Genomic DNA, 27,672 nt, shown 5'->3' with positions numbered 1-27,672 from the left:
CTTTGTACAGATATCCCTTTCCCTAGCTCAGGAAAAGTTCTGAGGCAGCCAGGGAAGCTCTGTCACTCCAGTTAGGAGAGGGCTGGAGGGTTGCTCTGTCCTTCACCTGTGTTAGCACTGAAACCATTAACCATATGAACAACCGAGGATTAGAGTTGGATTAAAAGATACATCACTTGTCTAAAGGTGCACCCTCCCACCCCCAGTCTGAGGGAGGGTGAATGGCTGAATCTGGGTGAATGGTTTGAACTTTTCCTAAGTCCCCAGTTTTGGTTCCTGAGGTTGTATAGAGATCCACCTCACCCTTCTGTTTGGTCCAGGATGACTATGAGGCAGATGGAACTCCTCCTATCCTGGCAGATAGGCTGGCTCCAGACTCTGAGAGGACTTCTCAACGATTGGCTTGCTTTTGTAAACTTCAGAAGAAACTAGAGTTAGAAAGACACAACAAAAGGATAAAATTAAAGATCAGCTGCTCCTAGAGGTCCTTCACAGCAGCACCTGCTCTTACATGGGGGCAAGTGAGTCTTCCAGGGATGCTCCAGAGGCAGAATCTTTGAGGGCAATGAGAACAGCCCCATGGAAAGACCCCTCTGATGAGGCTCAAAATCTCTGGGTGCATCCACACATTCACACATCCATCCACTGATGATTTATTAATCTTGGAAAAAAAAAACTATTCTCAACAAGAGGGAGATGTTCTTTAATGTTAAGCTCAAATTCCAAGATAAGTTGTTTTATCCTTTGCATTGCTTTTGTGCAATTTATATAATGAACTGAAAAATAAGTGGTATGTTCTCAAGAATGGGGGAGGTGACTGGGAGGTCAACAGTGTTCTCTCTGTCTTTCTCTCTGTCTCTCTCTCACACTGACTCTTTTCCCTTGTCTTCACAGAATGCTTTAATTGCAATGGTACCTGAGAACTCCTCCTCTGTGACAGAGTTCATCCTTGCAGGCTTAACAGACCAGCCAGGACTTCACATCCCCCTCTTCTTTCTGTTTCTAGGTTTCTACGTGGTCACTGTGGTGGGGAACCTTGGCTTGATAACGCTGATTGGGTTGAATTCTCACCTGCACACCCCCATGTATTTCTTCCTCTTCAACTTATCTCTCATAGACTTCTGCTATTCCACTGTTATCACCCCCAAAATGCTGATGAGTTTTGTCTCAAAGAAGAACATCATCTCCTATTCTGGGTGCATGACTCAGCTCTTTTTCTTTCTTTTCTTTGTGGTCTCTGAATCCTTCATCCTGTCAGCAATGGCATATGACCGCTATGTTGCCATCTGTAACCCCCTGGTGTACATGGTCACCATGTCCCCCCAGGTGTGTCTCCTTCTTTTGTTGGGTGTCTATGTGATGGGGTTTGCTGGGGCCATGGCCCATACAGCATGCATGCTGAGGCTGAACTTCTGTGCCAACAATCTTGTCAACCACTACATGTGCGACATCCTTCCCCTCCTCGAGCGCTCTTGCACCAGCACCCGTGTGAACGAGCTGGTGGTCTTTATTGTTGTGGGCATTGACATTGGTGTGCCCACAGTCACCATCTTCATCTCTTATGCCCTCATCCTTTCTAGCATCCTCCGCATTCGCTCCACTGAGGGCAGATCCAAAGCCTTTAGCACCTGCAGCTCCCACATAATTGCAGTTTCCTTGTTTTTTGGATCAGGGGCTTTTATGTATCTCAAGCCCTCTTCTCTTTTACCTATGAATCAGGGGAAAGTGTCCTCCTTGTTCTACACCATCGTGGTGCCCATGCTCAATCCAATAATCTATAGCTTGAGGAATAAGGATGTCAAAGTTGCTTTGAAGAAAACCTTGAATAAAAATTCATTTTCCTAAGAAAGGGGCAATGCTTGGGTCAGAAACACTTTTACTCTGATATATGATTCAGGTTCCATGGAAGAAATTTTAACTCATTCTCAAATGGGTTCATTTTTCCCATTTGAGGGGTTTTTTAATTTATAAAATTCCTAAACTATAGGATGCCCAGATTTAGAATAGATACAGGCTTATGTATCCCACCTTGAGGTCAGTATCTCAGCAGAGCAGTGACTAGAACACAGGCTCTTTATTCCAATCCCATGGCTTTCCATTGTCATCTGCATTCCTCCTCCTTCCATGAGAGATTTTATTTCAGATATGAGCTAGTCTAGGATGATAAAATCTGGTTCTGTCTACAAAAATTTCATGCAACTTTTAAGGGCTAATTTTAAAAAGCACATTTTTTTTTTGCAAGAAGGTAGGAGGTATAAGATTTTGTTGAGAGTCTTGGCTAAATGGCCATAGACTTTTTTGAAGCATTTTGGAGATTGCAGGGAAGTGTGTTAGGATCAGCAAGTATGGTACTACCTGGGACGGTGATGTGGAACTTCATGGACTTGAACTTTCAGGGATTGGGTAATGACACTAGATGGAATAACTTAGAGAAAATGTCAAGTTTTTTTGAGGAAAGAATTTAGAAATTATTTTTCACATTGTGAAATTCAAATTGTGTTTTGAAAGCCAGAGTGAAGAAATCTACCTCTCAGGGTGGTCAGCTCAGGATCTGAAGAATACTTTAAAACTGTAGAGCAGTTATGTTACAAGTTGGTAATCAGGTTACCCCCAGACAGGAGCCAGTCAGGAGAAGAAATATCCACTGAAAGTTACTGATGTGGATTGTAACAGAGTCTTGTGGGCTATTTTATGTGTACTTTTGTAGATCAGTTTTTCTGCTTGTTGGCACCTCCGTGCAAGTCATAGAATGAATTCCCTAATGGCCTCCCTTTCCTACTAGTTTCTTTTTACGTTAGGTGAATGACAGCCTTGGCAAAAGAAATCAGAGAACAGGAGGAAAGTGATAATGGTGATATTCAATTCCAGGACTGTAGCTAGGCTACAGTGACAGCAACTGAATGCCACATTTCCTATTGGGCTGCAGTAACCGCTCCTTCCCTGGCTTCTTCATGCCAAGGGGTCCTAATGTCTGCTTGTTATTGCTAGCCTGGGTTGCTTAACCATCCCTTTGTGGTTTCTTGCAACTTCCATTTCCAGGTAAACAGTTCCCTCATTATATTTCTTGATCACTTTACGTGGATCATGTATTTTCTGCTGGAACTCTGATACCGCCCCCCGCCCCCCGCCCTGAAAAGGATGAAAGCACTAATGGTACCATGTAAAGAGAGGTAGAGTTACCTTTTTGTTTAAAAAATTTTCTATATATGTATTATATATTATTTTGAAGTAATGATATGTGAGATTCTGTGAAAATGCTTGATTTAGGAGACTGTCTTAGAAAAATTCTGTTCTATTAGAAAAAAAAATGAAGTTTGGATGGAAGTATAGTTTTGTACTTTGGGAATGTGCAGAATAATAAAAATGAATTCTAAAAGAATGAGAATGGTAGAATTCAGATGACTAAGACAGGGAGAGAGGCAGAGCAGCATAGAGATTCAGAAAAAGCAGAGAGGCTAGGGAATTGGAGTGTAGGATCAAGTTAGAATCTTAGCTTTTACTCAACAGCTGTGCAATTTTAAATAAGTTGCTTGATGTCTCTAAGCATCATTAATTTTTAATTTTTTTTCAGAGTTATTAAGATAATTTAATGTTAGGCACACAGTAAATTTATTTTCATCTCTCTTAGATAGTCTTCCTTCTAATATCAAAGCTTGCACTAATTTATTGTGTGACCTTGGGAAAATTGCTGTATCTTTCTGGGCCCATGCTTGTTTATATGAAAGATGCTGTTCTACCAGGTTACTTTTACATTCTGTTTATAATGTATATCCTTTTATACGCGGATAAGATATAATACATATTTACTATATCCTGAATATTCCTTTCAAAATCCATGTGTTGAAATTGATAGTGTTAGGAGATGGAACCTTTGGCCCTTCGCCTCTCCCTCCATGTAAGGACAGAGAGAATGTGCTGTGTGTCAGAAGAAAGTGGGATACCAAATCTGTTGACATCTTGATCTTGGACTTCCCAGCACCCAGAACTGTGAGAAATAAATTCATGTTGTTCATAAATCACTCAGTGTATGCCCTTTTGTTGCTGTTGTTTTTGTTTACAGTAGCCCTAACAGACTAAGAAAATGGTTATAGTATTTAAGAACATTACAAAAAAAAATAGCCAGGGAAAGGATGTCTCCTATTCTGCTGGTTTCCTGGTCCTCTGTTCCTCTCTGTGGTCCATCACTGCTGCTCACCAGTTGTCTATTTTTACAGTCACTGCATGGGGCAATCCTGTGTGTGCTTGTACATTAATGCACGTGACATGTTCCTTGTTTTTCAAAGTCATGGAAATCTGATATAAACTGTATCTACTGATTAAAATTTATTAGAAGTGGTAGGAGTTAGGGTTGTTACTAAGATGAATAAGTGAATAAAAAGGAAAAAAAGATGGGTATGAAGGGTTTTGGTTATTAAAAAAAGAGGGAGGGGGTTGTGGCTCAGTGGTAGAGTGCTCGCCTAGCAAGCGTGAGGCCCTGGGTTCTATCCTCAGCACCACATAAAAATAAATAAAATAAAGGTATTGTGTCCAACTACAACTAAAAATAAATATTTAAAAAAATAAAAAAAGAGGGAGAGGAAAAGGGATTCTGTGAAGACAAGGGAGCCTTAGATCTAGCTGAAAAGTGTGTACCACCAGAAGGACAAGCTTGCAGAAAGAATTTCTTTTATTTCTCATCTCTGACTCAATTTTCATAATTGCCTAAAACTCCATCTTATGGATGAATTCTATGATAGTAACAATTTTCTACTACTTCAATTAGATTATTTCCATTTTACAAATTATAATTAATGCTTGTTTAACAAATTTAGTAATTTCCCCCCTACTTAGGATATATTCTCAGACAGAGAATTATTGAATTACCCAAGGTTTTAAGATTTTATTGCAAAATATTGTCTTGCAAATTTATTTCATTTATTGCCCTCACTAGCAGAATACACATATTTGGATCATCTCTGGAACAGATTCTGTACTAGTAAGATTCTCACTGATTGGAACTTACTGCTTTTCATTTTGATGGTTGTATTGTTTATATTCTATTGTCTTCTTTTTAAATCATTTTCTCTCTCTTCTTTTTAAAATTTTTAATTATTTTTTTAAATTTATATATGACAGTGGAATGCATTACGATTCTTTTTTTCTTGGTGTCTATTTTTTTTTACTTTTTAAAAATTTATATATGACAGCAGAATTATAATTCTTATTACATATATAGAGCACAAGTTTTCATATCTCTGGTTGTATACACAGTATATTCACACCAATTTGTGTCTCCATACCTGTACTTTGGATAATAATGATCATTACATTCCACCATCATTAATAACCCCATGCTCTCTCCCAACCCCTCCAACCCTTCTGCCCTATCTAGAGTTCGTCTATTCCTCCCATGCTCCCTCTCCCTATCCCAGTATGAATCAGCCTCCTTGTATCAAAGAAAACATTATGAAGACAAACAACAAGTGTTGGCAAGGATGTGGGGAAAAAGTTACACTCATACATTGCTGGTAGGACTGCAAATTGGTGCAGCCAATATGGAAAGCAGTATGGAGATTTCTAGGAAAATTGGGAATGGAATCACCATTTGACCCAGCTATCCCTCTTCTCCGTTTATACCCAAAGGACTTAAAAACAGCATACTACAGGGACACAGCCACATCAATGTTTATAGCAGTACAATTCACAATAGCTTAACTGTGGAACCACCCTAGATGCCCTTCAATAGATAAATGGATAAAAAAAATGTGGCATATATACACAATGGACAATTACTCATCAGTAAAAGAGAGTAAAATCATGGCATTTGCAGGTAAATGGATGGAGTTAGAGAAGATAATGCTAAGTGAAGTTAGCCAATCCCAAAAAATCAAATGCCAAATATTTTCTCTCTCTCCTTTATTTCATCGACTGTTTGTGGTATCTGGGTGATCTAAAAAAAGAAAAAAAAAAAGAACAAAAGGGTTAAAACTGAAAATATTTTCTTCCTTACTGTTTTAGTCAGTTTATTGTAACCTGACAAGAATAATGTTACAGTTTTAGAGATCTCTGTCCATAGATGGCCCACTCCATTGCTCTGAGCCAGAGGTGAAACAGAACATCATGGTAGAAGGGTATGTGGAGAAAAATAGATCAGGACATGGCACCAGGAAGTGGAGCGGGGAGGGAGGAAACACACTCTGCTCAAAAAGGAGAAAATATAAAACCTAAAGGCAAGCCCCCAGTGATCTATCTTCTCCAGTCACAGTCTATCCGCCTAAGGTACACCACCCAGTTAATCCACCTGATGGGATTAATGCAAGATTAGGTTAAGGCTCTCATAACCCAATCATTCACCTCTGAACTTTCTTGCATTGTCTAACATGTGAGCACTGTAGGGGACACCTCACATCTAAACCACATCACTCATTTTTCCTTCATTATATACTCTGTGCAAATAGAGTCCCTAATGTGTATTTGATAAATCCCTCAGTCCTAGCACACTGCCTGGCACTTTTAGGGTGGGAGTTTGACAAATATTTATTGGATAAAAGGATGGGGTGTTTAGCAGTTTTAGAATGTGGGGTACTAAAGGGGCTTCTTGTTCTCATTCTCCTGGCAGCACATTTTCCTCTTCCAGTCCCTAGATGGATATATGTTTACACCTAATGCTGTCACCTTGATCTGGTTATAGTCTTCTTATTTGTAATCCCCAAGTTTAAACTCATGCCACCTGGTGGCCATGGTAGAAAACAGACCCCAACTTGGAGACATAAACCCTGACTTCCACTCCTTCATATAAAATGTATGGTGTTATATAAAAGAATGATCTTAAATTCTAAATTGCTGTCCAATTGAACCTAGAGCTTGGAAGAAATTGTATAAAACACCAACAACTGGGCTCAGGTGTGGAGCTCTCATGTTTCCAGGGTACTTGCCCAAACACTTGTTTTCAAAAGGTAACTACACTTAGGAAAATTTACCATGATCATAATTGGATTCTTCTTTGCTGACTTGCAAGGCAGAGTACTGCTACTGCAGAACAAATCTTCCTTTTATTTTCTCTCACAAATTAATGTGTTCATATTCTCTCAGAATTGTTTCTGGGGACATTTGATAATACAGAGGTTTTTGTAACTTTGCAAGTCCCTTAGTAATTTTACTGGGGATGATTTCTACTTTTCTCTTTGAAATTCAAAGTTAATTTTGGGGATATATTTTGAGACCCTATCTTACTCCTTTTTCAAACTTCCACACAAGATTTAGCATCTACTTCTGGGCTGAATTAAGATTTAGTTTGATGGTTGAAAAATGGAGATTTTTCTAATTCCACTAATCCTTGTTGAAATTATGACAGGGAGAGCCTTTTATTATCATTAATGCATTCATATCATTATGGACTTATGTATCTAAAGTCATGATTCCTTGTTGTCAGCATTTACTTTTTTAGATTAGCACATATTAATTGCACAAATCAATGGGCTTCACTGTGACAATTTCATACACAGAATTTATGTTAATGCTCAATTTGACCCCTTATTAATGGCTAATGGAAGCCTTTTCACATTGATTTTCATGTTCTTTTAATATATCTCTATCAGATTTTGAGCATTTAATTACTTTCTGGTGAAGTGGTATATCTCAAACTTATCTTTTACTTATGTTGCCCAGCACTGGTTTTGTTTAGAGATGGTGTTTAAAGGTAAGATATGAATCCTAGGAGGGATGAGCTATACTTAGTGTGATTCTGAAACCAAATATTTAATTGGAAAATATTCATGTTTGGAAAATACCCATATTGATTTTTATCCCTCTGAGCATACCTTGTGCAAATGCTATAATTGGTCTTTATGAGTAGGTCAATCCTCTGTATCCCATAACGGTCCTCTGGGTCCCCATCTCACCATGACACTTTCCTGCTCGCATGACAATTTCCTCAGGTTCCCATCAGTAACTGTTGGGACCATGGAACTGAAGATTGAGCCCAGGAGCAATCTACCACTGACAAAGCTCTATAGCCTGTTTTATTTTTTTTTATTTTGAGACAGGGATTTACGAAGTTGCCCATGTTGGCTTTGAATTTGTGATCCTCTTGCTTCAGCCTATTTTTGAGACTTTACTTTGTCCTATGAACTTTGTCTACATGTCCTAATTTAATCTTTTCCACAACTGGATGAGACCATTTTCCCTGCTTTATAGGTGGGTAAATCAAGTCTTAAGTTGAGGAGCTTGCTCAAGATTGCAGATAATAAGTGTAGAGGGAAGAATTGAATTTAGATTACATAACTCTAGAGCCCACACTCTTAACACTAACTGCCTTCCAGAAGGCTCAATCTGGGTGTGTAAGAAATAGCACATGTGATGCATATATATTCACCTTGTACAATGTCCAAGTTCTTGCTGTCTTGAGCTGAATAATCCCTGCATCTACTCTCATTTGGAAAAAAATTGCCAAAAACAAATGTCAAAAGAAAGATACTGAAGATTTTTTTTTCCTTTTTAAATGCACTGAGCTAATAGGGCCAGTAATGTAAATATATGTGAGACCCACTGAACTATTGTTATATGGATTGTACAGACATATATTTTGAAAATGTTTATTCGAAGTTACATTCCCAATTTCAGCCAGGTGATCAAACACATGCATTGAGATTAATGCCTGGCAGATTCAGGAGGTGCTAAATACATATTGAACAAATCCCTAGTGAGACTTTGCTTAAATTTTATGCAGTGTTTTATCTTTAATTTTTAAAAATAATTTTTCTTAAATTTGCAAAGCAATGCTGTGTGATAAGAATATGCTAGATAAAGAATGAGTGGAGATAAGCAAAAGCTTTTAAAAATATCTCCAAGATCCTTTCACCTAAAGATTACTATTTTTGGCATTATGGTATATATCTTTTCAAAATATTTTTCTGTGTGTACACATGTGTCTATTTAGACTAGTTTAGACCAGTTTGCAAAAATTATGTACACATACAAAGATGTAATTGCATTGAGTACCATTTACAATTTTTTTTTTCATTCTGTAAACATATAAACAGCTTTTGGTGTAATTAAATATATATATATATATATATATATATATATATATATATATATATATATATAAAAGTCATGATTTTTAGTGACTACATTCATTGTGTTTAAAACTGTAAGAGCAGTAGAATGATACAAAAAGTTTCTATTTGCAACACAGAAAGTATTGCTTCCTTCTTTCAAAAGGCTTTTTAGCAGTCATGTGTTCATCTGATGGTCCAAATTCTTTTACTAAATCTGATTTTTGCCTATGATTTTTCAGGTGGTGTCAAATTCTATGAATTCTTTACCCTTCTTTGGTTCAGGTTTCTTGTCTCCAGTCCCATTCTTCTCATTTCCAAAAGTTCAAGGGCAAGTCTGGTGATGTCAGTACTCCACCATCTTGCTCACAACTGACTACAGTCAATTTGTACAGTCAAGTACAAATTCCGTGGTAACAACCTGTCTGGGCTTAATTGATTCCAGCCTCACATGTGCTTGGAACCTCAAGTTCCCTTGAGGTGGGGTGCCATTGTGTCCCAGCTAATACATATGGAAGAAACTCTTTCTCTTCTGTATCTTCCCCACTCCATCCCAAAGGGGAAGCATGCTTTATACAACTGATGAAAAATTGGGAGAATGAATTTGTGGCTCAGTGTGGCCAGCACATTTCCTATGGTCTCACTTTCTATTTCCTGGCACATTCTCAGGATCCCAATTATCTCTCCATTTGCAACCCCTCTCTTTTACAGGGAAGACCAAATGTTGGGTTCAGTTTAGACCTGGATTTGCAAATTTAATCTGTTACATACAATGAGGGAATTGCAAGATCCTATTGTAGATGTGCATCCAAAACTAAGACTTCCAATCAACTTTATCAGTAACAGAGGGGAGAAAGGAGAATTAATTATCATCACTAACCCATTCCAACAATATCGTACCTCTCTCTTCCATGTATATAATGACTTAATTCTCAACATCACTTGTCATTCTCCAAGTTTGCAGTGCCCCCCCCGCCACTTTATAACCTTTCACATTTCCTTTTGTGATTTCCTGTGCTCAGAATACCCTCCTGATTTTCTTTGCTGTTTATCTTCTACTTGTTATTCAAGACTAATAGCAATACATTTCTAAAACTATATTATAAAGCAGATTGTGCATTTCCATAGTAACAATGTAATAATTGGAGACTGCTTCTGAATAAAGAGTTAGGATAAAATAACATGCTTTAAAATCAAAGATACACTCCCTATAATAGCCTGCAATTTTTTTTTTTTAAGAATAAAACTATTTTCTAGGTTTTTACAAGAAAAATTTGTTTGAAAAGGTGTGCAAAAACTGATCTAGCTATTGACTTTTACAAAGGTATGTAAAAAGCTATCCTAGGTATTGATCTCAAAGTCAATAAAGTGAAAACACAGCACAAGCAAAACAGAACACTTATCATAGATGGAGAAATATAAACATATGCTACCTATTTAATCATTTATAAAATCAATTATTGAGCTATTATCATTCTTAGATATTAAACAATCCTATTAATTCCATCAGTTTAATTTTTACACAGCTAACATTTCATTTAAAAATCTAGCCCAGATATTTTATTGAACCCCTTTCGAAGGTGACTGAGGGTGTGTGTGTCTGCCCTCTTTGAAGGGATCTGGTCTCTCCTCATCTCTGATCGCTGCCCATGGTCCTCTTAATCTGTTTCTATTGTACCAGCCAAGCATCTTAGCTGCAAATAGCAAAGTTGGTTCTGGTTAACTTAGAAAGAAGAGCTAATTGGCAAGAAACAGGGAGGTCACAGAATTTGAGAACAGGCTGGGGAACCAGCTTTGGAGTCAGGCAGGAAGGGGGAGCCAGGTGGTGGAATCAAAGCCAAGTGGGAATCATAGCCACAGAACGGTCTGTCTAGGCTGTGCTGGTTGTTCCTGCTGGCACTGCCAACACCTGGCATTTGTTTTTGACTGGTAGGTTTGTTTTTTCTTTGTCTTTGCCAAAATGAAATATAAATGGTTCCTGTTTGTGTCACTTGCCCTACACTCAGAGCCCTGTCTGGAATCATCCAACTAGTTTAGGTCTGTTGTTCTCTGGGAGTTGCTGCAGGAGGATTTAGGGTCTGGCTTCAACTGAGGCTCACACAAAGGAAGATTCCTCAAACATGGAAGGAATTCCAATGCTAGACAGTCATAAACAAGAGTTTATTTCCCTATTTATTTTTTAGCTTTGAAATTGAATTTTCCTTCTTTAAGGAAGCTTTTCTGACCCTCAAGACTCAGTAGGGCCCACTCTTACATGGTTTTCCTTGGCATCCCATGACCTCTCCCTCGCACACTTATACTTATTATTTTAATTAGTTGTATATAAGGATCTGTTTCTTTTAGGTTTCTCTATCTGGATTACATGTTCAAATTGCAGGAGCCTATTTTGATTTTTTTGATAATTGCTATTTCATTTTGAATATATATATATATTTATATATATACACACACACACAGAGGGAATATATATATATATATATATATATATATATATATATATCCATAAACAAATATATATATTTGTTTATGGTACTAGAAATTGAACTCAGAGGCACTTGAACACTGAGCTACATCCCCAGCCCTATTTTGTATTTTATTTAGAGACAGTATCTCACTGAGTTTCTTAGTGCCTTGCTTTTGCTGAGGCTGGCTCATGATCATCCTGCCTTAGTCTGGGATCTACTGGGATTACAAGTGTTCACCATTGGGCCCAACTATTGTTTTATTTTTAGAGCACATCAATGGGCCTAAATTGTGTTTAACCCTCTACATAAATTGTGCTTAATCCTCTGTATATGCAGTTATCCCTTAGTATCCTTGAGGACCTGATTCAAGAATAGATGCCCAAATTGGCCAATACTAATATATATATGTGTATATATATATATATATATATATATATATATATATATATATTTGTATATATATACATACATATATCCATAAACAAATATAAATATAAAATTTTATATTTATATAAAATATAAAAACATTTCTTATATAAAATCTTATAGTATTTACATATAACTAAGGCACATTCTCCTATTTACTTTAGACCATCTGTTGATTACTTATAATACCTAATATAATGTCAAAGTTATGCAAATTTTTTTACTATATTGTTTAGAGAATGAAAGAAAATGTTTGTACATGTTTAATATTGATAAATGAGCTGGGAATGTGGCTCAAGTGACAACGCACTCGCCTGGCATGCGCCCTGGCATGTGCGGAGCTCTGGGTTCGATCCTCAGCACCACATAAAAATGAAATAAAGATGTTGTGTCCACCGAAAACTAAAAAATAAATATTAAAAAATTATCTCTCTCTCTTTAAAAAATATTGATAAATTATTTTCATAGAGTCTCTGATTTCAATCATTTTGTTTTAATTTCTAAAAGATCCATTTGACTCTATGAAATTTTGATGGTTCCTTCAATTTTGATGTTTCCTTTAAGATTTCAATTTGTTTTTATATTTCTTTAAATATATTCAACATTTATTTTGTACCCTGTCCTTGATAAGCCTACATAATTTTTCAAGTCTGGTTGGCTTTGCAGCATTTTTTTTAACTGAGAATTCAATCCAGGAGTGCCTTACATTGAGCTACATCCCCAGTCTTTTTTGTTTTTTATTTTGAGATAGGGTCTCACTAAGTTGCTGAGGCTGACCTCAAACTTCCAATCATCCTGCCTTATTGTCCTCCCTGTTGCTGGGATTACAGGTGTGAGCCATTATGCCTGGTCTTCAGATCATGTTTTGTTATTCATGGTGCCTTATTTTAAGTTATTTTGATAAAGAGCTCAAGATCCTTGGATATTTATCTGGGAAAATTCTTGGATATCTGGATTTAAATTGCATTATTCATAGAGGAATCTATCTCATCTATCAATCATCTATCTATCATCTATTTATCTATTGCATATTTTTGCCTTACACACAAGGTGGCTAGAAATTCTTCAAACATTTTATCTCATTTTTGCCCTTCTAGATCTAAGACTAAGTTAGACACTTGTCTTTCTTGGCATTCTCCCTCTGTGGGCTTTTTTTTTTTCCCCTTCCCTTCTTCCTTTTTAATTAAGACACGGAGGATGTTTCCTTTTGGGGATTCAGTATTATGAGTTTATGGTTCCAAACTCCCAGCCTACTGGAGTCCCAGGCTTTGCCTGTATGTCCTGCATAGGTGGCCAATTAAGCCTAAACTCATAAGTATCCAGGAATCCATTAGTTCCCTGAAGACAAATTCCAGGCCAGTGCTTGTCCTTTGGATTTCTTATCTTTTCTCCTTTGCTCTTGCAGATTTTCACTTAGTTTCTGCCAGCTCTCACATGAAAACAGATGATTTTATACTTTATCCAGAATCTTTCATTCCATTTTAACTGGGAGAAATCTTTCTGAACATAAAAATTGTGTAATATTTCTAGAAATGGATGACCGTCATAAATATTTGTTGGATGAATAAATTGACTTCTACACTAATGAACAGAGAAAATTCTTTCTCTTCCATTTCTGGGCCATTGCTACACATCTACTAAATTGCCATTCAAAATAGGAAAATACAGTGGGTAAGAGATTATGTATACTAGAAAGATATGTCTATTTTCTCCACAAAACAAACCTTAAAAATATCATTCAAATATGAAAACAAAAGGATAGTTTTTGGGTATGAGGAAGAATTGGACCAAGTAAGTTAGTCCTGTCTTGGCAATTCCCCTGGCTTTCCTTTGACAATGGTCCCTGATATTCACCCACTTGCATGCAGGCCATAAATATGACTGTCTGGAAGGCTAGGAATGACAGGAGGTGGGGGAGAGCGAGAGAGAGTGAGCACAAGAGCGAGCAGCCATGTCCTTGAATGATATTATTTGAATGTCACGTGGCCTCAATTCCACCATTCCACCATATTCTATTGGTTGGAGGAAGTCCAATATTGTGCCCTCTGGAGGCAAGGATAGGGAACAAAGAGAGTCAGTCCTCCTACTACACCAAAAATATGTGGGATACAAGCTATATATGCGTGAGCGTGCGTGTGTTGGTAATGGGCATCTTTGGAAAATACAATCTGCCACACACATGCACATTCTATAGTTGTTATAAACATAATATTATACTAGAAAACATCCAGCACAATGCCAAGGACTATGGTTGCTCCATATGCATTAATTTTTTTTTACTTCTTGATTTCCTCCCTTTATATAAGAAAAATATAGCAGGTTTTTATTTTAAGGAACACAAGATGGATGAGAAATGAAAACAGTGTCATTTTTCTTGCATGTTCTACTATACTGAGCTGTCAGGTCAGTAAATAACCATTTTCCAAATGAGGGATTATGGCTCAAAGATGTTTAGCAATTTTAGTCTTAAAGTAATTTGGTAGGATGCTTTATTTTTTTGCTCTCAACTTATGCTTTAAATAAACTTTTTATTTAATTATAACATAAAGATACATAGCTTGATGAATTTTTTGCTAACTAGATACATCTATGTAGCCAGTACCCTTAACAGAACCAGAACGTTATTCGGAAACTTGAAGCACCCTTCATATGCCTGTCTAGCCTCTGACTTCCCAGCTAAGAGTAACTGCTATCTGAATTTTAGGACTACAGATTAATTTCCTTATCTTTCAATTTTATACATGTGGAATTATAAGATATGCACTCGTTTGTGCTTGGCTTCTTCTACTCCATAATAGATTGATGACATTTATCTATGTTATTAATTTTCATGGCTAAATGCAATTTTATTTTATTATATTTCACTATTTAGTTGGTTTACATGTAGATTGTCTTCAGTTTTTGGCTAATATGTATAATCCTTCTATGAATATTTTTGGCATGTCTTTAGGTAAACATATGTAGTTTTTTTTTTGTAATTTTTATTAGGTATACATCTAGCAGTGAAATGCTGTTTAAAATCTATGTAGACATATGTGTACATATGTATGTATATATGTGTGTCTACATGTATAAATAAATTAGTTGACACTGTTTAAGAAATGTGGATATACATATTCCATATACATATATATGGAATATATCCACATTTCTTAAATAATGCCAACCAATTTATTGTATCCTCAAACAATTATACACAATAATATATTTTACTAATTTTACTCTTGGTACTAGTGTAATTTCTCTCTCCTTGCTTTTCTCTTTTCACCTATTCTGGGTGGACAGCTAGGGTTTGAATTTTTTTGCTTTAGGTTTCTTGGCTAGGTATAAATCAGAAGCAGCTTCCTATGTTTGAAGCCAAAGTCTACTGAAGAGATAGGAAGGGTGTTCAATTGAGGAGAGTAAAGGTGAAAGACAGAGATTCTGACAGACAGAGGATGGAAGTCAGTGAACCAGAATATCTGAATAGTTGCTTATGCTTTTTTTAGTAGGGTGAACATAAAAATTTTAATCCATATTTACCTTCTTTTGAGACCGTAAGGACATGCTATGAATAATTGTACAGACATAATGGTTGCCATTAAGGACCCTCTCAGGCAAACTGGAATTATTTTAGGCAACTTCAATGGAAAATTACAAATGCAGATGTACACATGTATGTGGATTTCCCCTAGAATGTGCACATAGCAGATCTGATGAAGAAAAGCTTTGACATCTGAAGAATGACCGATCAAACCCTCAGTACTTCTCCTGCCTAGCTACGGAGTAAGCCGGTGTGTGTGCTTCATGGCTTGCATCTTGTGATATTTTAATCTCCTTACATATAGTCAAGGCCTGTCTGTGGCCTTTTGTAGAATGGAGAGGAGATGGTGTTTGTGTTGCTGGTGTTGCTGTCTCACTGTTCTGAGCAGCTCATGCTTTTAGAAGCATTTCATACAAGGAGCTTTCTGATCACCTATAACCTTGGTCTGAACATTTTTGGTCCTCATTTCAAAACTCCTTAAGAAAATTTGGAAATGGTAGAAAATGAATTTGGGGCCATTATCTCTTAAAGTTAAACTTAGGGTCAAAGAATGAATGAAAGGGATCAAGAAGGAGCCCATCAAACTCAGCATTGAATGACATGAAATCCTTGGAGGAAAGGGGAATATTGAGCAGAACACCAGCTCTCAAGATGTTACTGATGCAGGATGTAAACAGAGTGAAGTTTCCTCTGTCTAAAAACAGATCTAAGAGAAATTCCCAGGGGAGACTATAACTAATCAGGTCTCTAAGATTGTCATGAAGTTTAAAGTCCCCCATGGTATGCCAGCTGGGGTCCTGGTGGAAAAGATTGCTAATGTTTTTCTTCTGAAGTTGATGAAGACCATCTGGGGAAATCCACAAACAGAAACTCTGAGCTATTCCTCAAGCACCTTGGAGAATTTGGGTCTGTTAAAGCTCTGTTCCCAGCACCATGGGAATCAGAAGAGTTAGCCTGCAAGGCTGTCTGCTTTACATTCTAGCAGCACCATCTTATGCCTCTGGCTAATGGAGAAAGCATTGCATAAATCCAGCACTGAAAAGGTATAGTGCAGAGCCAGTAGGGAACACTCTTGGCTTTTGGCTTGGCTTTCCTCTCAAGGTAGTATCCCAGTATGTGTTTGGGAGAGAAAGGCAGAGAATAGCTGAGCATGATGGGGGACATGGGAACTTCTGTGTCACAAAGCCTGAGACAGCAGGTCCAGGTTGTACCCCTGGCTCTTGGGGCATCTTTCTGAGATGGGGCAGCCCCTTGAGGCATGCTGCCTCTTCATTTCTTAAGCAGAGACAGAATCCTTGCTGCCCGTGCCAACAGAGTAGCTGGGGTTCATGACTAGCATCAGGGGAGCTGAGATGCTACCCCAGTCATATTATCGACAGTTTAGGACAGAGAGAGGCATAGATGAGGGAAGAGGGAAGAAGAAGGGAGGCATCTATGCCCTAACCAATCTTCTCTAGCCTTCTTCCATTACTCATGTTTATGCTTGTATAACTCTGTGTTTTGTCCTCTGTTTCCCCAGTCGATGTGCCAGAAGAGAATGACTCTGAGAAACAGCTCCTTAGTGACTGAGTTTATCCTTCTGGGATTATCAGAACAATCAGAGCTCCAGCTTCCTCTCTTCCTCCTGTTCTTGGGGATCTATATATTCACTGTGGTGGGCAACTTGGGCTTGATCACCTTAATTGGGCTGAATTCTAGTCTTCATACCCCAATGTACTTTTTCCTCTTCAACTTGTCCTTTATAGATCTCTGTTATTCCTGTGTGTTTACTCCCAAAATGCTGAATGACTTTGTGTCAGAAAATATTATCTCCTACATGGGGTGCATGACTCAACTGTTTTTCTTCTGTTTCTTTGTCAATGCCGAGTGCTGTGTCTTGGTATCGATGGCCTATGATCGCTACGTGGCTATCTGCAACCCTCTTCTGTACACTGTCATCATGTCCCCTCAGGTCTGCTTTTTGCTCATGATTGGCTCCTATGTGATAGGGTTTGCTGGGGCCATGGCCCACACTGGAAGCATGCTGAGACTGACCTTTTGTGATTCCAATGTCATCTGCCATTATCTCTGTGAGGTTCTCCCGCTCCTGCAGCTCTCCTGCAGCAGCACCCACATCAATGAGCTTGTGTTCTTCACTGTTGTTGGAATGGTCATCACAGTGTCCAGTGTCAGCATCTTCATCTCTTATGCTTTGATTCTTTCCAACATTCTTCGCATTCCTTCTGCTGAGGGACGATCCAAAGCCTTCAGCACATGTGGCTCTCACATAATTGCTGTTGCTCTGTTTTTTGGGTCGGGGGCGTTTACCTACTTAACAACCTCTTTTTCTGGATTGATGGAGGAAGGCAAGTTTGCTTCAGTCTTCTACACCAACGTGGTTCCCATGCTTAACCCTCTGATCTACAGTTTGAGGAATAAAGATGTTAAACTAGCCCTAGATAAAACCCTGAAGAGAGTACTCTGCTAATGAGTCTTTTGTATCATTGGCAATTAATTTTCAGCAAGCATTCTACTCAAGTAACATTTTATCTGCAGGAAGAGGAATTTTAATGTTTTTTCTCAAATAAGGTCTTCCCTCCACTTCTTTTTTTTTTTTTTCAGTACCTGGGATTGAACTCAGGGGCACTCAATCACTGAGCCACATCCCCAGCCATACTTTGTATTTTATTTAGAGACAGGGTCTCACTGAGTTGCTTAGTGCCTCGCCTGTTGCTGAGGCTGACTTTGAACTCACAATCCTCATGCCTCAGTCTCCCAAACTGCTGGGATTACAGGCATGTTACACTACACCCACTCCCTTTCCCTCCACTTTTAAAGTTACTAAATATCTTGCTTTGTATTCTCCTTGAGGATTATGTGATTTTGTACTGCTCAAATTGTTTCACTGTATAAAACTTAGCTTCTATCATTTACTGGACTCTATATTAGACTCAAGAAATAAATAAACTGAGGCTCCAAATCTTTTATTTATTTTTTTCTTTGTAAATTAGATGGGTTTGTCTACGTAAGGACACTTCTAGCTGGGATAAGGAACATGTGGTAGCATGAGGGAACTGGAGCATGCTTTTTTTTTTTTTCCAGTTATGTGAACAGCTTACTAAAGACTAAAGCTAGATTACTTGGTGCCATAGATAATGTATTCTCCTAACTCTTAGAGAGCTTACTGACTAGGCAGATCATAAATCCTTCCTTCCATGCATATATATACACAGACTAGAGAAGGGTTCAACTAAGAACTGTACATGGCCTGATATTGTATGGATAAATCAAAACACAAATCTTTCATTTCAAAGTTTGAAAATTTCAGAGCTTTGGGATGGTATTGAAAGGTAGGTAATCTTGTAATTGAGCTCTTGGGGCTCAGGCTGAAAGTGAGAACAAAGAACTTCCCATGAATTTGTGTGATTATGTGAATCTCTGTCCTGTCCTGGAGACTCTGTGTATATCTTTTATTCTTTACAATTTCTGAGAACGTGTGTGTGTGTGTGTGTGTGTGTGTGTGTGTGTGTGTCTTATAGATTACCATCAGAGAATCAGGAAGAAAGGAGGATCATATTACACTTCCACTCTCAGAAAGACTGGAAAAGTTCTGCATTTTGAGTGATAAGGACCACTCTAGACCAGTCTTCTAAAGTTTCTGCTATTCTATGTTGAATAGTTCAGCTTTTGAGAAATACACCCTCATAAACCACCCTGAGCACAGGGAGGAAGGTGACATAGGGCCAGACCAGACATGGAGAAGTAGAGGGTATAGACTCACACTGTGGTCAGAAGGGGCACTCTCTGAAAAGAGGCTAGAATTTGGGGTATTCTTAAAGAGAACCTCTGTGAAGAACATTGGTGCTTTTCTTTGGGATACGGGGAAGACTGTATAAAACACTGAGTCTGTATCTTTTTCTTTGCGTCTATCTCTCTGACTCTTCATAAAAGTGGGCATTGCTCAGTAGTGTGAGAGGTAAGACAGTGAAGGGAGGTAAGACCTTCTTCCCATCTACCTCTCTATGACACTGATGTGGAGGTGGACACATCATGTCAAGAAGAAGGCAGTCCACATGTTCCAGATGAAGCCTGGAGCAAGGCTTAAGATGTCCTGAGGAGAGATCAGAGAAACACAGAGAAAGACCTGCAGTGTGGGGCTCATTGGCAAGGAGAAATGAGACAAAATCATGTTTTCTTAATGTACGCTGGAGGAAAGAAATTTTTGAAGGAGGGAAATGTTGATACTTGGATTATATCTAGATTATGATAATGATGGTGCTAGACATTTACAGAGAGTGTACTATATATTTGTGCACATTTTAAGGTTCCCTATGTGTAATAACTTACTTTTCAGAATTGAATTATAATATCATTTTGAACCACTGCTATCAACCCTCTGGGTCTGACTGAATCCTACTCTCTACAGGATTGTTTGTGTCTGAGCTCATGGGGATCTCGGGATATTAGGAAAGTGTCAGGAATGAGGAAGGACAAAAGTAAATCTACTAGAAAGAAACATTATGAAATAAATGCATTTAAAATCTGAGAACAACTTTGGCTACATTCATTCCACATTGGCATTGGGGTAAGTAGAGGTGAAGGCACGTTTGACTTAATGAGACATTGGCTCGGATCTTTTGAAAACCAGTCTTTTTGTTACTGAGAAACTGAAATGACAAAAACTTGTGGTGTCTGCAACAGCTGTATGAGAGCCATCTATTGCACCCAGAGAAAATGCAGTGTCTTATAAATTAAGAAGGTCTTCATCTTTCTCACAAACAATGATAGGTCTTCTTGCATGATATTTTGGGTTGGTGTTGAGAATTTATTCTCAGTGATCAAAAACTGGAAAAAAATTGGGTTTACTGCTTTCCAGTAACCAGGAGACATGAATTGAAACTCCATGTTAGATGTCCTCAGGTGAATCCTTATACCATAAAACCATAATCCTATGGTTGACATGACCTGACATCAAGACATTTTTTTTCAGCAAGGTCAGTGTTTTCTTTTGGGAAGCATTCTTAAACTTGGGACTTCTCTGTATTTAGTCCTCGTTCTACTTCTCTTTTTGCTCTTCCTGCTTCCTGCTTCCCTTCAACTCAATTGGCTTCAATAACCCCATATTTGATGGTGACTTACAAATCCATAGCCTTGGCCCCAATCTATTGTTTTAACCTGAAATAAGTTATAAACTAGGAACTTTAAAGTATTATCAACATTAATGTCCAGGTAGAATTATGTAATGATTAGGTGGTGACACAGTTTTAGAATGTAAGGTAGAATAAATTGCTCTTGATATTTACTTATTTTCCCACATTATGAACAGGTGGGAGAGGACAAAAGATAAGCAATAGACATCAAATATTTGGAGTGAGAGTTCAAGGAGAGCTTTGTGTGAATCTTGGGAAGGAAAATATATGTGCTGAGGGGCAGCCGGGAGAGGTCTGGACTGACTCAGTGCTTACCCTCAGCCCAGGTACATAGTTAGCATTCTCCCCTCACATGTCCATAAGTGAAATGCATCATTTACTAAGTGTTTGAGCTGCTGATAACAAAATCTGACCGCTGTGACTAAGGGGTTTTAAGTGTTTCTTAACATAAAAATAATCTAGAGGTGGGCAGTCCAGAACTGATATGACAGTGCTGAGCCATCAAGGACTCTTTCTTTCCTTTCTTAGTAGTGACTTCATTCTCAGTGGTATGCAATAGTTTACAGATGGCTGCTGGAGCTTTTATGGTTTTGTTCACATTTTAAGTAGCAGGAACACACAGGAGAGAGGGCAAGGAAAAGGATGCTTTACCTAGTCAGTGAATAACTTCTATTGACATCTTATTAGCCACGTCTATTTGCAAGGGACACTAGGAGACTTATCATTTAACTTGAGAACATTATCATTTTGAAAATAAGACTTTGTTGATAAGAAGAGGGGGAAAAGGCTATTGTGTAGATAACTAGCAGTCTCTCCCAAAGGATAGGATTCTACTTGCCTGGAAGCAGTTCAGAAGTGGGTACTTGCTATTTTTACTTTCTGATTTCGTCTACTCCAGGAAAGGAGGATCAATTAATTTGGCAGATAAGAATAAAGACCAACAAATTAGTCATTGATGGAGATGTGCCCAGGGTTTTCCTCACTATCCTGTTGGTGGCTGAAGAGAGGAGTGCTCTTGGCAAGGGCAAGACAAGACTGTGCTGTTTTATTTCCAACTTCTCCTGTCTCTTATTGGGCTAAGTTGGGATCTAGGTCCTGGGAGGGAGGTGTGTGTCCTGACCTATTTCTATGTTCATCATTGCTATTAATAAACAAACAAAGGCATTTTATCCTCTTTTGGCTCCCTGAATTTGTTTTGTCACTAGTCAGGTCTCACAGAGGAGGGGGAGTGAGTGACTAATATTGCTAAACCTCCCACAGTATAGTTGTCTGTACTTTTAGCATTCTGGTGACTGAAGCTTTCAATTTTCTATAATTTGGGATGTCCTCCCTTGCTCTGATAGTAGGTTACTAGAATCCACGTTAAGAACAAAGTTTTGTGCCCTTCAATAGATAAATGGATAAAAAAATGTGGCACATATACACAATAGAATAATACTCAGCAGTAAAAGAGAATAAAATCATGGCATTTGTGGGTAAATGGGTGGAGTTAGAGAAGATAATGCTAAGTGAAGTTAACCAATCCCCCAAAACCAAATGCTGAATGTTTTCTTTGCTATAAGGCTGCTGATTCATAGTGGGGTAGAGAGGGGTAGTGTGGGAGGAGTAGACAAACTCTAGATAGGGCAGAGGGGTGGGAGGGAAAAGGAGGGGGCATGGGGTTAGAAATGATGGTGGAATCTAATGGACATTATTACCCAAAGTACATGAGTACATGTATGAAGACATGAATCGGTGTGAATATACTTTGTATACAATCAGAGATATGAAAAATTGCGCTCTATATGTGTAATAAGAATTGTAATGCATTCTGCTGTCATATATAAATAAAAAAATAAAAAACACAAAGTTTTGTTGGGCATAGTGGCACATACCTGTAATGCCAGTGACTAGGGAGACTGAGGCAAGAGGGTTGCAAGTTTAAGGCCAGCCTTAGCAACTTAGTGAGACCTTTGGCAACTTATTGACAACCTTCTCAAATATAAAATAAAAAAAATAAAAAGGACTGGGATTGGAGCTCAGTAGTAAAGTACCTTTGGATTTAATTCTCAGTACCAATAAAAAAAAGAACAAAATGCAATTCAACAAGAACCATGGACAGAGGGGCTCATTGAGAGCAAATAGGGAAATCTGACAAGAAAAATTAGACCAGGGAATCCATAATTCTATAGGAAAGCAAGAAGACTGGCTCATCTTTCAAGACTTGCTAGTCCATTTATTGGCTCAATTAAACTCTTACTAAGTTACAGATGAGTTTATGGTTTCATTTAATGGGATTATTGGGACACTTTTCTTTTGTGTCCAGTAATATGTACAACTACATGCCTTAAATGATAAAGAAGTGGAGGTGGCATTGGCACTGTTTCTTGAAAATGGAGAATTCTAATTAGAAATTTGCCTAACTAGAACATTTGCTATCTTCTTGTAGATAAGATAATAGTGATTTCATCACACTACTCCAAAAAAGTTCACAAATAATTAGTAAAACAATAAGAATATTCAACAGTACAAAGCACATATAGGAAGGCTTTACCTCTAGTTAAAATGGAGAAGAGGGAGCAGTGGAGATAAGAGGAGGAAAGACATTGTTTATATCATTAATCGTAAAGAGGAGGTAATAGATACATTAAGGATATTACATAAAGTTTTAAAACATTAGAAAACAGTAGAATATGAATACAGCTTTTTAAATATTGGAATTACACATATACAAAGAAGAAAGCAAGCTACTTACTGAATTATTTAAAATAATGGGAATGTAAAATGAAAGTCCATAACATATAATATTATGATAGAACTAAAGGAAACATATGTTATATTGATAAATGTAAATATCTTAACTTTCCATCAAAAATAAAAGAATTAAATTGGATCATGAAGTGAAATAAAATTCATGTTGCATATAAGAAATGTATCTCAAACCAAGTAATTAAGAAGGATAGAAAATAAATGGTTACCAAAGACATACCAGGCAAATGTAAACAAACAAGCATATGAACAGCCTGAGTGTCAACCAAAATGGAAATTAGGTCAAAAATATCAATTGGAAAAGCTTTTATAGTGGTACCATGTACAATTCACAATTGATGTATAATGGTTATTGCTTTATATGTACGAAGTAGTAAAATATCAGGAACTACAAGGAAATAGAAACCCACTATTAGAAGGAAAATTGATCTCTTTCTGTCCATTATAAATGTTTACATTCATTTTACAATCTTTTATACATGAGGAATATTCTTGGAGGTTTCCAGACTACCAGTAGAAGTTTGAACCCCAGATAGTGCTAATTCTTATATGCTATCTTTATTCCTATTCATGCTATACCTATGATAATATTTAATTTATCAACCAGGCATAATAAAAGACCACCACCAACAACTAAATAAATTAGAACATCATAACAATATACTATGATAGAATCACCAACATCACTACTCTTGCATTTTGGAGTCATTATTAAGCAAAATAAGGGGTATTTGCAATAAGCACTCCTGTAGTGCAACAATTTAGTCCCTGTAGTACTAAGGGACTAAAGGCAGGGAGCACCTACAAAATGGATATGTTAGACAAAGGGATGATTCATGTCTCAGGTAGGGATGAAGCATGACGGTATGATAAGATTTCATCACACTACTCCTAACTGCCCACAATTTAACCTTGGAATTGTTTATTTATGGAATTTTCCATTTAATATCTTCAGACTATAGTTGGCTGTGGGTAAGTGAAACCATGAAAAGTGAAACTGCAGATAAGAGGGTGTCTGTTGTCTATAAAAATCACATATACATAGGTGTGTGTGTGTGTGTAGATCTGTGTCCTATACATTATAAATATATCTTAGCAACAGTTCAAGAAGCAGTCACATAAATTGAATAGATTTAAGTCACTTGATGTTTTAGAAATAGTACAAAACCATGTTCTTTGATCACCATTCAGTAAAACTAAAAATGACATAATCAGAAAAACAACAATATACTATTACTTTGACATTAAAATTCTATGTCAGCTGCTTGTAGATCAAAGAAGAAATGTAAAATTGAAGAATAACTTAAAAGGATATAAAAATGCAACTCTTTACAACTTATGGAATTATGAGTGCAGGTAAAGCAGAAAAATAATACTAAATATTGTATTAGTTAAAAAGAATAATGACAAGTGAGTTTAACCCTTAACTAAACAGGTTAGGAAGACTCATAAAAATTGAAAGACAAACAAATTGAAGACAAACAGGGTAGCATAGCAAAGTTAAAAGCAGAAAATATTGAATTAGAAAATAGAAAAAAATAGTATTAATAAATAAATACACAAGATCATGGCATTTGCAGGGAAATGGATGGCATTAGAGCAGATTATGCTAAGTGAAGTTAGCCAATCCCTGAAAAACAAATGCCGCATGTCTTCTCTGATATAAGGGGGGTGACTCAAAATGGGATAGGGAGGAAGAGCATGAGAAGAAGATTACCACTAAATAGGGAAGAGAGGTGGGAGGGAAAAAGAGGGAGAAGGGGAGTTGCACGGAAGATGGAAGGAGAACCTCATCATTATACAGAATACATGTATGATGTTGTGATGAGAAAAAGAAAAAAAAGTGTGTCACATTAGATTGGATAGAGAGAAATCACGGGAGAGGAGGGGAGGAGTGGGGGGATAGGAAGGGCAGCAGAATAGAATAGACATTATGATTGATGTATGTACATTCCATGTATGTATTATATGTCAAAATACATTCTGCTGTCATGTATGACTAAAAAAAATAAAAATAAATTGTATGGCAAAAAATACTAAAAAAATAAATAAATACATTTAACACTTGTTCTTTGAAAAAATTAATAAATATACTAACCATTAGCTATCTTAACTCAGAGACAAAGGAGGATGAAAAAATAAGAAAGGTAGACCCTTTCTTCTTATTTTTCTAATTATAGAAATGGAGGAAATTAAAAAACCAAACTACTTTTAAAAATTTTAACATGAGTCAAATGTATTCAAAACCATGGATAGTTTTTTAAAAATTATTTTTATTTATATATAACAATGGAATGCATTATAATTCTTATTACATATATAGAGCCCAATTTTTCATATCTCTGGTTGTATACACAGTATACTAAAAAAATAACATGGATAGAATGGCCCATTTTCTAGGAAAACATAACAGTACAGTTACTTCTGAAACAGATAGAAAATTTAAAGAGTTTAGATTCCATAAAAGAAAGTTGTAAAAAGTCAACTTATAGAAATTACTTGTCACAGATGGCATCGCAGAGGAATTTGACTACAGAACAGATAATTAAAATATTATTTAAACAGATTCAAAGTGTAGAAAACCAATGAAACAAAAAAACTCCATCTTCTCTAAAGTTAATTTTTACAAAATGAGCATAACATTGATCCAAAATCTGATAAGAATGTATACAGAAAGAAAAGTACAGACAAATCTCACTTATGAATATCAATATAAAATTCTAAATAACATATTAGCAAACATTGAAAAACAAAAAAAGTAACATATTATATCTAATTGGGACTTATTCTGTAGATGGTTCAACATTAATTAGTCAAATCTACCAATATAACTTATTTACTAGTAGAGCTGAGGAAAATGTTATGTTATCATCTCCATAGATACTAAAAAGATGTTCACTATTATTATCTATTTTTGATTAAATTGATTTTATTAAATAGGACTTGATAGAAATAATCAAAGTTTCTCTTTTTCTCTAAGTTAAAAGTAAAAACACTTTGGCTCTTTTCTGCTTTTATTTCTAAGAATCTGATTTTTAAAAGACTAACCTCCATCCTTGTACAAAATTTATAGAATTCTTCAATGTTATGTTACTAACATAATTGTACTATATTATGTGACAAGTAACATTATTATAACTGTCTTGTTAGTGTGTATTTGAAGCTTCTTTTATATTCTAGCTGTTTCCAAGAGTTGGACAAATATTTTGGGCTCCGTAATTATTAGAACAAAACCCACAGCATATTAAACATACTGTTTTTAGTTAAAGACCAAAGGGCTATCCATAGGGTGAAGTTTCTTTGTTTTTTGGCAGCAAGTATAGTTTTCTAGTGTGAATGAAGGGAAGAAGACATTTTATTCCTGAAATTGTGTGGAATAGATTGAATACTTTTATATGCAACTCCCACTTGTCATTTGCTTCTTAGAAGTCAGAAATAACATGGCTCTGCTGGCTCTCATCCTCTACAGAGGAGCAAACTGAGATTCAGAGTTGAAGGATCTGCTGAAGGTCACCAGAATGTGGCAGATCCCACTTAAAGCCCATCTATTTCTGGCTTCAGCTGCTGTGTCTTTAATTTTTTTTGTTTAATGCTTTATTTTGCACTAACACACATCTTATTACAGGAAGGAAAGCAAAGAAATAGGAATATGAAACAGAGACTAGGAAAGCAGAGAGTAACAATCCAGAGAAAATATTGAGAGGGTAGTCACAAAATCAGTGTTCTGAATACCTTTCTGTAACCTAAAATAGGCACTGATTTCAATGTTAAAGTGGACACATGCATATAGCTTTAAGGAATTTGTACCCACAGCTGCAAAAGTTGGTTACAAAGACATAATGAATCATAGTTTGTTTTCAACAATAGGCCTCACAAGGTTGGGGAATGTGTCAATCAATAAATGGGCAATGGACTAAATTGACATTCTACTAAAAAATGCAGTGATCAAAATATATGAAAAATGTTCAACATTTTTAGCAATCATGGTAATGCAAACCCAAACTATACTATTTTACCCAATAATCATCAAGACTATAAATAATTATAAATACTATTGAGGGTATGATGATAAAAGAATACTTTTTTACTTTGTCAGTGTGACTACAAATTAGTAGGGAGGTTCCTTAAAAGACTAGGAACTCCTTATGAGCCAGCTAATCCACTCCTTGGTATTTTTCCAAAAGAATGGAAATCAGCATATATTACTGTGATACATATATTCCAATGTTTATAAGAGCACATTTTACAATAGATTTTAAGGTATGGAATCAACCAGGTGTTTGTCAAGAGGTGAATGGATAAAGATAGTGTGGTTATACATACCCACAATGGAGTTTTTGTCATAA

The 27,672-nt window shown here is 36.7% G+C and overlaps 2 protein-coding genes across 2 annotated transcripts; both read left to right on the top strand.

The window, feature by feature from the left end:
- The first annotated feature begins 903 nt into the window (after positions 1 to 903).
- LOC114100745 (olfactory receptor 8B8) lies at positions 904 to 1,845 on the top strand. Its single transcript, XM_027945548.2, has one exon. It carries the CDS (start codon positions 910 to 912, stop codon positions 1,843 to 1,845), a length of 936 nt encoding a protein of 311 aa, XP_027801349.1. The 5' UTR covers positions 904 to 909.
- Positions 1,846 to 16,971: 15,126 nt separating this feature from the next.
- LOC114100689 (olfactory receptor 8B4) lies at positions 16,972 to 17,916 on the top strand. Its single transcript, XM_027945473.2, has one exon. The coding sequence runs from the start codon at positions 16,972 to 16,974 to the stop codon at positions 17,914 to 17,916; it is 945 nt and encodes a 314-aa protein (XP_027801274.2).
- Positions 17,917 to 27,672: the final 9,756 nt, after the last annotated feature.

Source organism: Marmota flaviventris, chromosome 9, assembly GCF_047511675.1.
Source record: "Marmota flaviventris isolate mMarFla1 chromosome 9, mMarFla1.hap1, whole genome shotgun sequence".
In the NCBI taxonomy this organism is placed as follows: domain Eukaryota; kingdom Metazoa; phylum Chordata; class Mammalia; order Rodentia; family Sciuridae; genus Marmota; species Marmota flaviventris.
The sequence above is the reverse complement of the archived record's forward strand: the minus strand, read 5'-3'. Positions and strand labels throughout refer to the sequence as shown.